At 39.0% G+C, this 16,238-nt stretch overlaps 1 protein-coding gene across 12 annotated transcripts in view; it reads left to right on the forward strand.

The window, feature by feature from the left end:
- The window catches only part of SLIT2 (slit guidance ligand 2), a 165,991-nt gene that overhangs the window by 93,209 nt on the left and 56,544 nt on the right, over positions 1-16,238 (forward strand). For 8 of the 12 annotated variants that reach the window (XM_039335885.1, XM_039335888.1, XM_039335887.1 and 5 more), the window contains exons 5-10: positions 2,802-2,873; positions 8,846-8,917; positions 12,941-13,012; positions 13,957-14,120; positions 14,769-14,780; positions 15,495-15,633. In XM_039335885.1, coding sequence (XP_039191819.1) covers positions 2,802-2,873; positions 8,846-8,917; positions 12,941-13,012; positions 13,957-14,120; positions 14,769-14,780; positions 15,495-15,633 — 531 coding nt within the window. The remainder of the gene's footprint in view (positions 1-2,801; positions 2,874-8,845; positions 8,918-12,940; positions 13,013-13,956; positions 14,121-14,768; positions 14,781-15,494; positions 15,634-16,238) is intronic. The other 4 variants (XM_039335886.1, XM_039335890.1, XM_039335889.1 and 1 more) reach the window with 1 other exon arrangement.

Below are 16,238 nucleotides of genomic sequence, written 5' to 3' on the forward strand. Positions count from 1 at the left end.
CTCGGAAACTGGCATGTGCTTATGACGGTTGCAAAGTCAATGAGGGAAGCCAGACCCACTTAACAACCATGTCATTAATTTAACAACTGCAGCAAGAAAGGTTGAAAAATGGGGGCAAAACTCACTTAAGAAACATCTCACTTAAGAACAGGAATTTGGGGGTCTGTTTTAGTCGTAAGTTGAGGACTGCCTGCAGTGTGTAATAGTAATAGTAGTAAAGTTGGAAAGGACCTTGGAGGTCATCTAGTCCAACCCCCTGCTCAGGCAGGAAACCCTACACCATTTCGGACAAATGGCTGTCCAGTCTCTTCTTAGAAACATCCAGTGTTGGAGCATTTACTGCTTCTGGAGGCAGGCGGTTCCACCGGTTAATTGTTCTCACTGTCAGGAAGTTTCTCCTTAGTTCTAGGTTGCTTCTCTCCTTGGTTAGTTTCCACCCGTTGGTTCTTGTCCTGCATGCAGGCGCTTTGGAGAATACTTGACTCCCTCTTCTTTGTGGCAGCCCTGAGATATTGGAACACTGCTATCATGTCCCCTCTTGTCCTTCTCTTCGTTAAACTAGATATACCCAATTCTAGCAACCGTTCCTGATATGTTTTAGCCTCCAGTCCCCTAATCATCTTTGTTGCTCTTCTCTGCACTCTTTCTAGAGTCTCAACATCTTTTTTACATTGTGGTGACCAAAACTGGATGCAGTATTCCAAGTGTGGCCTTACCAAGGCATTGTAGAGTGGCATTAATACTTCACGTGATCTTGATTCTATCCCTCTGTTAAGGCAGCCAACGAATGTTAACGTGGAAGGGCTCCGTTTCAGGTGCTGAGTTTGCTTCCTGCTTTCAGAAAATAAGTGCACTTTATTCCTTCCTCCACCCTGGGCAGTTTCTGCAAAGTATCCAATGCTTTTGTAGATTTATGGCACTACTGATCAGTCTCTTAAGAGAGGTTAAACCATAAAGGGAAAGTAAAATTACCAGTAATTAAATTTAGAAGCAGGTCTGCCTTCTACGCAAAATTTATTGTCTTAAAGTAAGGTTGATTTAACTGTGCAGGGGGGGGGGAAATGGTCCCTTGCCCCAACTTTAGAGGAGCCGCGATTTTCACTACTGCACACAGCAATTTCCATTTACACAATTAAAATAATGGCATTCTGTAAAGTAAAGTAAATTGCGTCTCCGACTGAGATATTGGAGGGTGAGTAATAAAAATAGCTGCAGTGCAGAGCTGACTTCATTGCAAAGAGGTGGAATCGGTATCTCTAATAGGGCTCCCTGTTCATTCACAAAGTGGACAAGAGCATCTGTGGTGACTGTTCACTCAGAACTTTTTATTATGAATTCAAAATGTAGCACCATCTATTTCGAATTGGATCCAGACAGTCTGCTGTTTGAGAACAGTCTCTAAATTTGCAAGATTACTAAAACCTGCATAAAAAACGGTGTTTGTTCTAGTACTAGTTTATCCTCCAGTTATTTCTCTGATACACAAATGTAAACTAATACACACTTTCATAAATATGTTTTGCAGTCTGTGTAGCGATGCTGCAAATTCAACAATTAATTAAAATGGGATGTAATTTCCAGTGTAGATTGTAATTTCAGGGATAAAACTTTGTTTTATGTGGCGAATTATTCACTACATATTAACTTTTCTCTGCATAACTTCTGTGTTGGGTTCCGTTTTCTGGAAGGAAATGTTAACCTTAAAGTAAAACTTTGAGCCCAGGTTCAGCTAAAATCCAATACCTTCCCTCCAGAGTTGAGAGCATTTTACAAATGTCATCCCTAGTGATTTTTTAAAAAAATTATTTGCAATTCCCAGTTACCTATCATTGTTGTCCTTTCCATTTTGAACGGTTTAGCAGGATATCTGAGAAAGTTTATAGGAAAGCAGTGGAAATATCTGGAGAACTGGAAGAGGAAAAGTAACTAATTGCAGAGGCAGATTTTATGGCCTGTTTGTTTTTCCTCTTCAATTTTAAACTTTAATAATCCTTTTTTTTTTTTACCTCTGCACTTTGTTTCATCTTTCTTTCTAAGAACAGTGAAATCTAGCATTTCCTGGGAATAGAAAATATTCAGCTTTACCTCTGAATCTATAGAGCTAAGTTTAGACACCCCCCCCCCTTCAAATTTGGACTTTTTAGTAAAATGGCTTGTCGACCCATTTTACGGACTTAAAGATGCTGGTGGATGGAACAACCTGTTTAACCAAATGGGGTCTCTCTCTTTCTCTCTCTCACACACACACACAGACACAGATGGTGTGTGTGTGTTTCTCTGATCTATTTTAACTATCTATACAGAGAGATGTCTCTGTGTGAAATATAGCCTAAATCACCCACCCACTATGAACACCATTAAAAATTGTATTAAAAGGAAATAAACTCAGTGCAAACATAGAGATAGTAAGTAAAGGTCACAAATACACACCGCAGAAGTGAAATACGCAACTAGCAAGCATTTTGGGGAAACTAACTTTGCCAATATTAATGTGAGTTGAGTAAGGGCTTGGTCCAAATTCCACACAGGATAAATTATTATAAATTACTATGTGAGAAAAATGATCACAACCAGCAAGGAAAAAACAATTATTAAATATTCCTCTAACTCAGTCTTTAAAATATCCCTTATGTGTAGGAATTGGGTATTACTGCGTGGATTTTGTACAGAGGAAGGGGTAATTGGTAAACTGTCAGAATACAAAGCAATCTGTATAATTACAGTTAATTGTTTGGGTTGATTTGATATAGCTGTTCTTAAATGAAAAGAACTATTGAAAAGTTATCTATTGTCTTTTTTAGGGACCTCAGTGAAAACCAGATACATGCCATCCCAAGGAAGGCTTTCCGTGGAGCTGTTGACATTAAAAATCTGTAAGTATTCCTTCCTTCCTTCCTTCCTTCCTTCCTTCCTTCCTTCCTTCCTTCCTTCCTTCCTTCCTTCCTCCCTCCCTCCCTCCCTCCCTCCCTCCCTCCCTTCCTTCCTTCCTTCCTTCCTTCCTTCTCTGCCTACTTCATTCTCATTATATTCCTTCCTTCCTTCCTTCCTTCCTTCCTTCCTTCCTTCCTTCCTTCCTTCCTTCCTTCCTTCCTTCCTTCTTTCTTAATATAGCTGCGTATCTCAGACTCTGGATGGTTTATAAGATTAAAAAAAACCCTCCCCCACCCAAACAACTCCTGGGGTGCCGCCCCAAAAACCCTGACTCAACTCAGGGGCAAAGACCCTCCCACCTCTTCCCAAATTCCGTGGGGAACAGCCACGTCTTCAGTGCTAACAGGGCTGGGACCGTCCCATTTGGTCCCTCTGCTGCTGCACACCAGAGGGATTCTCGCTGACTTAATAGGGGGGGGAGACAACAAAAGGAGGGTCTTCAGGTATAGCACTGGTTAATAACTATTATTGGCCGTGTGTATGTGTGTATTTATCCATGTGTTGGATACACTTATAAACCCGGGGATGCCTACATTATATAGACACATGCCCAATACAGAAAAAAATAGTTTGAATGATCAGAACAGGCCAAAAATTTAAACCAATTTAATACTATTCTCTAGTATATTGATTTTCTAGTTCAGTGGTAATGAAAAATTGGGGTATAAATGAAAACTTTCCATCTTCATAGAAAATACTTTAGTTACAAACTGAGTGAGATTATATCTATCTATATCTGTCTATCTGTCTCTCTATCTACCTCTATCCATCTGTTCATCCATCTATATCTATCTATCTATCTATCTATCTATCTATCTATCTATCTATCTATCATGTACATAAGTATATATGAGATACTTAAATATACATATATACACACACACTGCAATTACTATTAGTTACAGTCAGTTTCATTAGTTACAAATATAGTAAAACTGTGTCTCTGTGTAAACATATTTACTTACTAAATCATGTTGCTAAATGCCAAGATTTACAATAACTTAACTCCCTTACGTACTGTTATACAGCTGGTCCTTGTTTAGCCATCACAATTGGCGGCAGCAACTCAGTGAAACTGCCACTAAGTGACACCACAAGTGAAAATCTGTGCTGGTGGTCTGACTCCCGCAGTCCTTTGTTTTGCAGCCCTGTGAAGGTCACACATAGGAAGATTGGTTTTTAAATTAAGAAATATTTTTGTCGTTCAGATGATTTAAAACAGGACATGAATACATAGAATATTCCAAAAGAAGCATCCCTTTTCCTAAAAGTCAGAGGAAAACAATTTGATTCTTAAAAGTTAAGCAAAAATAATTGTTCTGTTTTGTAAATTTGGATAGATCCGGCTGGATTTAACTTACATATTTTCAATCTCTTTTTCACCATCTTTTGCATTATTCCATGCCCCTCAAGTAATGCAAAACAAAGAGGAAACAATACATTTGAACCAGCGTCTTGTGGCTAAGAAAACGGATTTTATTCCAGGGCTTGATCTCAAGTGAAGAGAAAAATAACTTTGTGCAAGGAAACAGGAAGTTTGAGACTCATTTTCCAATTTTGCCACAGTGGCATTTAGAAGGCATTGTGAAAAGAAATATTTCTCTCCCCCCCCTTTTTTTTTCTCCTAATGCACCTGAATTCTTGCCAATTTGGGGGGAAAAAAATCTGCCTTTCAATTCTTTTAGGACAAGATTAGCTTGAGTGCATTCTATGCTGTTAAATCCTTTCCCTTTGTGTATAATACAGATGATTTAGGAGGATTTGTGTCAGGGCTGATTTATATATTGATAGCTCAGGATAATAAGAAATGAGCCAACATACTTCTCACCCTTTTATAGATGAACCTGAAGACTGCATTAGGCAAATTTGACAGTATTAAAAGATTTTATCAATTTGTCTCGGAACAATTTTTCTTTTGTGTTGTGTCAAGTGATAACATTCCATGCCATCATTCTAATTTAATGGCTTTGATCAATGGCTCCAGAGGTTAAGGTACTCGACCGGTTATATTATTTTGGCCTTTTAAAATAAAAAGCCAATTAACTTAATTGTTAAATGTCCTTAATTATTGAAAATGGCAAACTCTTGAGAATATGTGCATGTATTTAAATGAACTGCATCACAAATATTGCACTAAAAGGATTAACTTCGATGCCTGCAAAATTATAGGTTTTTTTTTTTTTTGCTTATATAAGAATTTTGTTGCAGGAACAATGTAAGGGGGAAAAAAACTACATAATTTGAATATAACTTCTTTTCCACAATTAGAAGTGGTGAAGAATTGCTCCATCACTGGAAGTTTTGAAGAAGAGACTGGACAGTCACTTGTCTGAGATGGTACATAGGTTCTCCTGCTTGAGCAGGGGTTGGACTAGAAGACCTCCAAGATCCCTTCCAGTTCTATTCTATTCTTTGTGTAGGTAGTTCTCAATTTACAACAGTTCATTTAGTTCTAAGTTGCTTCTCTCCGTGATAAACTTCCATCCATTGCTTCTTGTCCTGCCTTCAGGTCCTTTGGAGAATAGCTTGACTCCCTCTTCTTTGTGGCAGCCCCTGAGATACTGGAAGACTGCTATCATGTCCCCCATTGTCCTTCTCTTCATTAAACAAGACATACCCAATTCCAACAATCGTATGTTTTATCATCATTGTTGCTCTTCTCTCCACACTTTCTAGACTCTCAAAATCTCTTTTTATTGTGGAGACCAAAACTGGATGCAGTATTCCAAGTGTGGCCTTAAGTGGTACTAACACTTCACGTGATCTTGATTCTGTCCCTCTGTTAATACAGTCTAGCACTGTGTTGGCTTTTTTGGCAGCTGCAGCACACGGCTGGCTCCTGTTTAAGTGATGGTCCACTAGGACTCCAAGATCCCTCTCACAGTTATTGCTATTGAGCCAGGGATCACCTATACGGTATACCTGTGCGTTTGGTTTTTCTTGTCTAAATGTAGAACTTTAATTTTCTTACCATTGAATTTCATTTTGTTAGATAGTGCCCAATATTCAAGTCTGTCAAGATCCTGCTGTATCTTAAGCCTCTCTTCTGGAATGTTGGCTGCAAATATAGTAGTAGTAGTAGTAGTAGTAGTAGTAGTAGTAGTAGTAGTAGTAGTAAAGTTGGAAGGGACCTTGGAGGTCATCTGGTCCAACCCCCTGCTCAGGCAGGAAACCCTACACCATTTCGGACAAATGGCTGTCCAGTCTCTTCTTAAAAACTCCCAGTGTTGGAGCATTCACCGCTTCTGGAGGCAGGTTGTTCCACTGGTTAATTGTTCTAACTGTCAGGAAATTCCTCCTTAGTTCTAGGTTGCTTCTCTCCTTGATTAGTTTCCATCTGTTGCTTCTTGTCCTGCCTTCAGGTGCTTTGGAGAATAGCTTGACTCCCTCTTCTTTGGGGCAGCCCCTCAAATACTGGAATTCTGCTAGCATGTCCCCCCTCGTCCTTCTCTTCGTTAAACTAGGCATATCCAGTTCCAGCAACCGTTCCTTATATGTTTTAGCCTCCAGTCCTTTTCTAACCCTGCTCTTCTATATACCTGTATGAATTTTATATATACAAATACATTTGGTTACATATGGAAACGTGGTCTTTTACCTTGACAGGAACTTGTGAGTTGTGTGTCAATAAATAGGGTCAATTCTACACTACTGAGAATATTTTGGCTACTCTGAAATTCTTCTTCCACACTCAGATCTAAGATTACGATTCACAGTGTATAATATAAAACTCTGTGTTGGCTATTAGGAATGTATACTGTATTTTATGTTGCTGCATGAAAGAAAGCAGCCACAAATGTATTTGCAGGAACGTGCACATTTTTTAAAAAAAAATATTAGTTAAGGTATAACTAATTTTATCTTCAGTCATGTTGGGTCATGTTGGTTAGTAATTACAATGATTACTTCCAAGATATGCCATTTTTGTAGGTAGACAGGAAGATGGAAAAATACACAGAGGAAGAAACCATTTGCATATCCCTGCAAAGAAAGCTACACAGATTTATCCCAGGATTCCCACGAGGAGTTGAATTCAGCTTGAAAAAAAGTACCTTTTTATACCTTAGAGGAGGGCTCCTTAATATTTCTTGGCATTCTGGGAGTTGAAGTCCACGAGTCATAAAAGAGCCAAGGTTGCCTACCCCTGCATTAGTGTGACAGTGGCCCAGTCCTCTCCTCACGGTCTTAGTGAACAAGGTGTAACCAAGTGCATTTGGGTTTGGAGTTAAACACATTGGAAATTAAAGTAGGCTGCTTGATACCTTTGTAGGTCCAAACTATTAAATCACCTGAAAGTATACATTGAAGGCATCCCTACTTAGCAATGATACAAATGCAGAAGATTAATCTCTCCAGCTCCTGTCAAAACACTCTTAGAGATCAAGCTTTATATCAATTTTTGGCAGAGTTTTCATTTAAATAAATATACTATATCTATCCACACTGGTGTCTAGTTTGCTAGTGTGGTATAAGAGAACCAAAATCAAGTTTAGATGCCTAGGTCTTTATATTCATCTTCCTTAGAAGAAAATAACAGTGTGGATTGAGGTAACAAATACACCCAAAGGCAGGCACAAACACAAATATATATTTAGATAGATAGATAGATAGATAGATAGATAGATAGATAGATAGATAGATAGATAGATCTATTAATCCAAATTTGGGAGGTTAACAGGCAATCCTCGACTTACAGCAGTGCATTTAGTGGACATTCAAAGTTACAACGGCACTGAAAAAAAAGCGACATGACCCTTTTTCAAACTTAGGACCATTGCAGCATCCCCAGGGTCATGTGATCAAAATTCAGACGCTTGGAAACTGCATGTACTTACGACGGTTGCAGCGTCCCGGGGTCATGTGATCCCCTTTTGCGACCTTTTGACAAGCAAAGTCAAGGGGGAAGCAGATTCTCTTCACAACCATGTTATTAATAAGGGGAAAACCAGACTCACTTAACAACCTGGTTGCTAGCTTAACAACTGAAGTGATTCACTTAACAACTGTGGCAAAGGTCGTAAAATGGGGCAAAGCTCACTTAACAAGCATCTCACTTAGCAATATAAATTTGGGGCTCAGTTGTGGTTCTATGTCAAGGACCGTAGTCTTATTTATTGCTTACTTAGAAATAATAGAGAGGTTGGTCTGTTTTGCAATATGTGCCAGTGTTTTGAATGAGAAAATGTAACAGTTTGCAAAAGCTGATTGGGAGATATTTTTACCGTAACGTTTTAATTTAATAAATGCCTGGACTCCACCCTGATTAGGTCTATCATCCCAGCCTCCCTTGATCTGCATCGAGGCAAGAGAAATGCCAGCCTCGTTCCTAGGCTGGGGTTTATTTTCACGAACTGTAACAGGCACAGATTTTAATTCAGGGGAGAGTTCGGAAGACAATCCGGGCAGTGGGCTCCCAAGGATTTGGAAAGAGGCTGCCTAAGGGGTGAGGGGTCTTTCCTGCTCCTGCCAGCGAAATTAGCATGCAGCTGTGTGCTTCTCTGATAAATGGATTCTGTTAGGTCACTGAGGGGATGCACGACGTTAAGTGATTTACAGCCCTTTACCTTAATGAAATTGTTTCAGCAAGATGACGCTGAGAGCTTTTAATGGATAGCTTTTCTTGATGTAATGAAATTGCATTCCTTTGGCATTTAATATAAGGTGCAGTTATTATTTACTGGAGCTTTCCCAGGGCTCTTGCGTTTTTGCACACGGCGTGCAAAAGGAAAAGGGATTTTTGTGATCGCATCCAATCCGGGAGGCCGGGCGACTGTCCGAAGCATTCAGGGAGTCCATTCTGGAGCGCAAGGCCCGTCTCCCAAGCCTCGTCTCTCAGGAAGCCTTTTTTTGTTTTAATCTACCCGGTGTCCAGCCTCTGCCTGCTTCACCTGTCCTCTCCCACGTTCTTAAACAGGCAACTGGATTTCAACCAGATCAGCTGCATCGAAGATGGAGCATTCAGAGCCCTACGGGATCTGGAAGTCCTGTGAGTATAGCCTCCTTCTCTCAAACGGGAAAGTTGAATAGCTGGTAGCTGGAGTTGTGGAGTTGTGTCAAAATGCTTAAAAGCAAAGAAGAACAGTTTGAAATGTCTGGGGGAGGGAGAAGGTGATCCTTCAGCCCCGACCCCGTCAACCTTTCCAAAATCGCCTTCGAAAAGCAGATTTAAGGGTTTGATATTTCAATTTATTTTTCAGTCATTGTGTTCTCCGTGGTTCAGATCCAACACCCTCCTGTTTTTTCCCATGTAATTGTTTTGTACTGAGCAAAGTGAAGCTTCCAATGTACTTAAGCAGCTTCACACCCCAGCAGGATGTTAGCATGGATGTGCATGGATGTGGTTTCCCCTATGAAGGATGGGTATTTATTCCTGGGAGAAGGATCTTGAGCCACGGTGTGCAAGCTGCTAGTTGTGGAACAGCTTAACAGAAGTCCATAGGACTTTCTCATCAGATACTATGCAGAACGCACCAGTGCTCTGAAGTACTTTTTGGAAACCCCAACCGGTATGGTGGAGCCTTTTCATGCCCCAAACCTCTTTCCAACTGTTGATGATGATTGAAAATTGCCCATTAATTTTTATCAAAGTGAAATAACTTGCATGCTGTCATGGAAGAATCAACCAGTCTGAATTGCATCCTCTTTGGATCAGGAAAATAGAGCACAGCCAACACTTGTTAAATCTGAAATTTCTCTTCCAGACCATGTCATCCCTATCAGCCTAGGGACATGCTCTTTAAAAAAAAGAATCATAAAAACTAGTTAGATTTTTCTTAAGCTGTTTTATAGGTGAGATGTTTTTATCTTTTTTCATCTTTCATCATTTCATTTCAAAATGGACTTTTTTTTAAAAAAAAATAATATTTAAAAATTTAAAAAGCACCAGAAGTCAGATGAAGATCACCAACATAATCTAGTTTGACAGTGTAAATGAACACTTCCTGTGAAAAATTAAAACATAACCACAACTGCTTGACACTTTAATTTTTTTTTAATTTCTTAAGGTGCAATTTGGTTTTGTTTTTTTTACACAGATGTCCTATTCATTCTCTTTTAAAGTTGGATTTTTCAATGTATGCACTTTGAAAGTTCTGTAGATTCAAATCTTTTCTATACTTTTCCATTGTATAGATGAAATTCTGATCCATCAGTGAAAATAAATTGTCCCGTTGAAAATCTGATTCAGTGAAAATTACGTAGCGTCTATAAGGCCACAGTAGTTAGAAGATGGTAAAGATTTTTAATTGTGGTTTTATCCTGCCTTAACTACTTATTTCCTTTTGATTAAACCATTCCTGTTTATTAGATAAGAACAAAGAATACAAAATCTGCACATAGTTGAAGGAAGATGTAAATGCAATTGACTGGTGACTTGTTTTCTACAAAGCAAGCAAGAGATACAACGGTGGAGGAGTTGTGTGAATTCCTTCCTTTTCATTTTTGCTGTTTTACCAAACTTTTTTTTAAGGATTAATTCTCAGTTCTGCTAATCACTTAAAGTTAGTCATTAATGAAGGAGAATAGATTACCCAAAGGATTCAGAAACATTGTGGGATCTCTTAAGAAACACCCAGATGGAGATATTCAAAAACACTCCGATAATTCAAAACACTGCCCTGTGCGATTGCTCTTTAAAACCAATAATAACTTCTTGATTTTAATTTCTGGTTGCTAATATATCTGTGGAGATTCTCCATCTCCCAGATCATGGTTGTCCCAAAAGTGCTTTTTCAAAAGGCAACTGGACCGTCTTTGTTTTTCCTTGAAGACGTTTCACTTCTCATCCAAGAACTGAGGAAGCTTCTTGGATGAGAAGTGAAACATCTTCCAGGAAAAACAAAAAAAAATCCAGTTGCCTTTTTTTTGGGGGGGGGGGATACTTTTGGCCTTTTTTTGTGCTGAAAAAAAAAGCAGAAGATTTGGAAAGTGTTTGAAAAGAATACAGAATGTATGGAAAATATGGAAGCACAATTGTTATTTTTTATTTATTTTTTCCCAGCTCTCCTTTTGAACTTAGTAATAGTGAATAAACAGAAGGGATTGGGAGGAACTGGGACTGGAGCTGAACATTATCCATTGGATAATACAAAATAGTTTTGGCGGTGAAAAGTTTTAATTCTGAACGTCCCATAGAGCTGTTTCCATTCTGAAGCCAGATAAATAATGGGAGCCATCATCTGCACTTGCCATTAATTTTATTAAGGTTAATGAATCACTGGTGCCAAAAGGTTGTTTCTAAATTTTCTTTCCATTTGGATTGTACAATGCAAGCCGCCCAAGATAGAATAAACCAAATAATTATATACCGGTATATATGTTTTGAAAAGACACATTTTATTATTTAGAGAGTTTATATCAGGGGTAGTCAACCTTGCTTTTTTATGACTCGTGGACTTCAACTCCCAGAATTCCTGAGCCAGCTTAGCTGGCTCAGGAATTCTGGGAATTGAAGTCCATGAGTCATAAAAGAGCCAAGGTTGACTACCCCTGGTTTATATTATTAAAGTACTAGATGACCTCCAAGGTCCTTTCCGACTCTTGTTATCCTGTATTCAGTGTAAGTCTTTGGAAGAACTGAAACCACGTAAAATTTTCTTTTATGGGACAAATTTGGTCCTTTGAGCTTTCATTTGGAATGCATTCCCCAATAATTCTTCATTTTTTTTTATGAAAAAATTCCATAAGAATTTTCCACCTTATTCCACACCATTGTTCTTCTACCTGTCTCTCAAAATCACAGCACCGTTGCATTTTTGAGAGGTGATGTTTGATTCTTATAATGAAAAAGACAACTTGAAAGTCCTCCAAGTCAGGGTTGCCCCAAAGGTGTTTTTTTTCATGAGGCAACTGAACTTCCTTCTTTTTCTTGGAAGACGTTTCGCTTCTCACCCAAGAAGCTTCTTCAGTTCTCATCGCTTCAGAGCTGAAGAAGCTTCTTGGATGAGAAGCGAAACGTCTTCAAAGAAAAACAAGAAAGTCAGTTGCCTTGTCAAAAAGCACCCTTGGGATTTATTTAGTGATAACATTGCATAAGTAATTAACATTTGGAAGTGAGAAGTGGGGACGTGTTCTTTGCAAAGGTTATCGCATTTGTCCTAGGGCTCTTCTGCCTCCTTCTCAGTTGGGTGTGCATTAAAAAAAAGCTCAAGAAATGTTTCCAATTATGAACACAAGTCTTATAACTTGTGACTGTTTCTACAAAAGTGAGCTAAATGTGGACAGTTTTACTATGAGGAACATCTAAGCTGTATCAGGAAAACTGTTACAGTGCTGATTAGTATTTACAAGTAACATACTTCGTAAGTAAGTTATAAAAAAATCATTCTTTTTATGTTTAACTTAGCTTATGTATTGATCAACAATGGACCAGTAATTCATAATCAGAATCACTCCTCTATCCTGATTTAGATTTTTAACATAACTGGGTATTCTTAAATCTCTTTGTTGATCTCTTTAGCATCTTAGAATACAGAATAACAGAGTTGGAAGGGACCTTTGAGGTCTTCTAGTCCAGCCCCCTGCTCAAGCAGGAGACCCTAGGCCAGAGGTAGGCAACCTTGGCTCTTTTATGACTGGTGGACCAACTGCCAGAATTCCTGAGCCAGCCATGCTGAGGGGAAAGGGAGAGGCTTCCATACTGAGCCATGCTGGATCAGGAATTCTGGGAGTTGAAGTCCACGAGTCATAAAAGAGCCAAGGTTGCCTACCCCTGCCCTAGACCATTCCAGACAAATGGCAGTTCAATCTCTTCTTCCAAGTCCTTCCACTGGTCAATTGTCCTCCCTGTCAGGAAGTTTCTCCTTAGTTCTAGGTTGCTTCTCTCCTTGATGAGTTTCCATCTGTTTTTTCTTGTCTTGCCTTTTGGTGCTTTGGGCACAGTATTTTGCTTTTGTTCATTATTTTACTTCTTTCTTAGTGATGGAGCGTAATATTGTTCATAGATATAAGAGTAACTGGGGATCTTGGTACTCAAATAAACAAACAAACACCCATTGTTGATATTTTGCAGCACTCTCAACAATAACAACATCACACGACTCTCGGTGGCCAGTTTCAACCATATGCCCAAACTGCGAACCTTGTAAGTAATTACAATTTTTCCTACTAGAAAGGTGTCAAAGTCTGAATCCTTTAGAGAAGTCCATTTTTCTTTCTAGAAGGACCAGCTTTACGTTTTGGGACATTCTAAATCTCCTCCCGTTGGGGAAGGAACTTAAGATGAGCCAACTTCAAGAAAAATGTATAATTTTAGGAGCTCTGAAGGGAAATAATGCTTTATTAAATGGAAAATCTCACTCTTGTATGTTCAGAGCTAGTGTGAAATTCGAACCAATAAAAAAATCCTTTCTTTGATTAGGTTTTTATTTGTAACCAAATATTGATAATATCAGGAAGAATCTAGGATAGATTGATATTTAAAGCAATACAAATATATTTGGTAGAATTAGTGGTATCCTGTGGAATTAAATAAGTCATGTTTCATTTAATTTCACAACTCCATCTATGACTGGCTGTCAGGTATGATAAATGAGAACTATTTGAACGTTTATTTGTTTATTTTTTTAAAAATTAAGCCTCAGTGCTTAGTTAAAATGAAATACTTTTTCCAGATTCTTCCTAATATAAAAAATACAATGTCAACAGTGTTTTAATTGAATCTCATCGGCATTTGCCCTCCACTCCTCCAGCTGAGATCCGCAGGTGAAATACGCCTAAATATATTTGAATAAATTCTAATCAGTGTTAATTTAATGCAGTAGCAAGACTGATGCTCCAGAAGCCTGGATTTTAATATTAGACAACAACCTTTGAAATAATCAATTCCTTTCGGGCTGACAGCAAGAATGAAACAATGCTTCTCAAACGAGGAGGGCAGGAAAGGTGTCATATTTTAGCCTCCAATTTGAGTTTGGCATGGCAGGCATAAATAAAAGCATTCTGTTTACGACTTGTCCTCTTTTGTTCACTTTTCCCATCTCGCGTGTTGACTTTTGGGAATGTGTGGGTTGTTCCTTTTTTTTCCAGCCGCCTTCACTCAAACAGCCTGCAGTGTGATTGCCACTTGGCTTGGTTATCCGACTGGCTACGTCAACGACCCCGAGTTGGCCTTTACACTCAGTGTACGGCCCCGTTACACTTGCGAGGACATAACATAGCTGAGGTGCAGAAACGAGAATTCATCTGCAGCGGTAAGATCAGCCGTGTGTTTCCACCATCCTTTTGATCGATGCCAGACGAGATGGAAAAAGCAGTCTTAGTTTCACTGATAGTCCCTGGAAGTCCAGCAAGAATCCACTTTCCCAGGATTCTGTGTGGTTCAATGAAGCCACTTCGCTTCAGAAAGCTGACTTAGAAGATGGACTTAGGAATCAAGAGTCTTAATTTCACCCTCTTTTTGCTTTTGTAGAAATGCAGTCAGCTCGAAAAGTTGGAGAAGGGAGAAAGGAACCCATGTTCTGGACCGTGTTTATGCCTCTCAGTCGTTAGATTAATCTTTTCCTGCCTGATGGAGGTTGCCTCTGCTCCTAGGTCTACAATTCCTTAGGCTAGAAGGAGAGATGCTGCATATTTCACTGCTTTTCCCTGGTAACAGCTCAGTGCAAGAGGCAAAATTCTGCCTCTGCTGAGCTCTGTGTCCCTATCCAAAATTAATACTTTACTTTTGCACAAGAAATGAATAAAAAGTCTGAATGGGAACAATAAATGTTACACGTTACACATTTTACCATCTGTGGGGTTTTTTTTTTTTTTTGCTTGTCATGAAAGAATAATTAAATTAATAATTAAAGTGATATATTGCTAACATTTGTCTCCTTTTCTCTGTTCATAACCTCCAGATGAGGAAGAAGGCAAGTTCACTTTAAATCATTAAAAAAAAATCAATTGTATCATCAATTAATTGTCAATAGCTCTTAATGCATCCCAGTTGCCCAGAGCTTGTGTATAAAACTGTAACATGGACCGTTCTCTTTTATTTCATCCCGAATGTTTTTGTTGGGTATGCTCAGCAGATAATGTCCAAACACATGAAAAAGGAAAGAGTGCAAGCTTGCAGATCTTTCCCAAACATCTGGATTCCTTCCAGATGTCTTGATCCACTCCCAGACCAAACTTGTTACAATAATGGTTGGGGTCAATAGGGTAATAAAACACACCCTCCTTATAGCATACAAGTACTTGCTTCTTTCTTGCTGATGGGATGCTATTATTCTGAACTATCTGGCGTTTTGTTGAACAATTAGTGCGAGAGAATGCACGGCGCTTGTTGAAAAATGCTATTGGCTTTTCTAACCATTCAAAATTAAAATAGAACCGCCTATAAATAATATATTTACTCAAGACGTTGGTGTACATCGTTTGAAACCTGAGTATTCTTGACTGGTTTTAACTCAGCTACTAGGTGGAAGTAGCTCACCTGAGTTCTTGTGGGCATTTTATGTTAAGAAGATGGGGGAGGCTTAAAAACGATCCTGCTGGGATCACCCACCTGCGAGGGATCAGTTGCACTTTTCTTGAATAGCCACCTTGCAGCTCTAGAAGTGGCCGTTTGTTGCTGTTTTCAGGTCACCAGTCTTTTATGGCTCCCTCCTGTAGTGTGTTGCACTGCCCCGCTGCCTGTACCTGTAGTAACAACATTGTGGATTGCAGAGGAAAAGGCCTGGCTGAAATCCCCACCAACCTTCCAGAAACCATTACAGAAATGTAGGTAACAAGCCTTTTCTCCTGTCTTTCTAATGTTTGTTATCCAAGGGTCCTGTAACCACGAGGTGGACCACAGAGAAAGATGGTATAACTTCCAACAACTTAACTTCCTGTGAATGAACCAGTGTGGGTTTAACACACGTCTGGGTGATTGTATCATTTGAATTGTTGGGATCGGTCACTAAAAGTCGCTTTATAAGGGAGATGGGCAGAATCCCACTCTAATCTGTAATATATAGAGATATCCATGCATGCACCAAAAACATATGCACTGGGAAGAGTTTTGCACATACAGATTTATTATCTCTGTTAGTTTCAACAGAGCTGGAAGCTTGAATGACAAGTAAAAGCTGTCACAAACATGCTGTGGCCTGCAAAAGCTTTCCATCCATAAAGAGAGATGAATTTCTGTTCGGTTCCTCCCAACACAACTTTCTCTGTGTGGGAGGTTACTATTCATCCCCGCTACACTAAGTAGCAATTCCAGATTGACATCATTGGTGAAATTTAGACCTCAAGAGGACATTATATTGATTGTTAGATATTGGAAGCTCAGGATTGATGACTTTAACCTTATTGGTGGGATTTCTGATGAAAATAATGGC

Source organism: Crotalus tigris, unplaced genomic scaffold (assembly GCF_016545835.1).
Source record: "Crotalus tigris isolate CLP2741 ecotype Arizona unplaced genomic scaffold, ASM1654583v1 scf7180000017663.5292952, whole genome shotgun sequence".
Classification (NCBI taxonomy): Eukaryota; Metazoa; Chordata; class Lepidosauria; order Squamata; family Viperidae; genus Crotalus; species Crotalus tigris.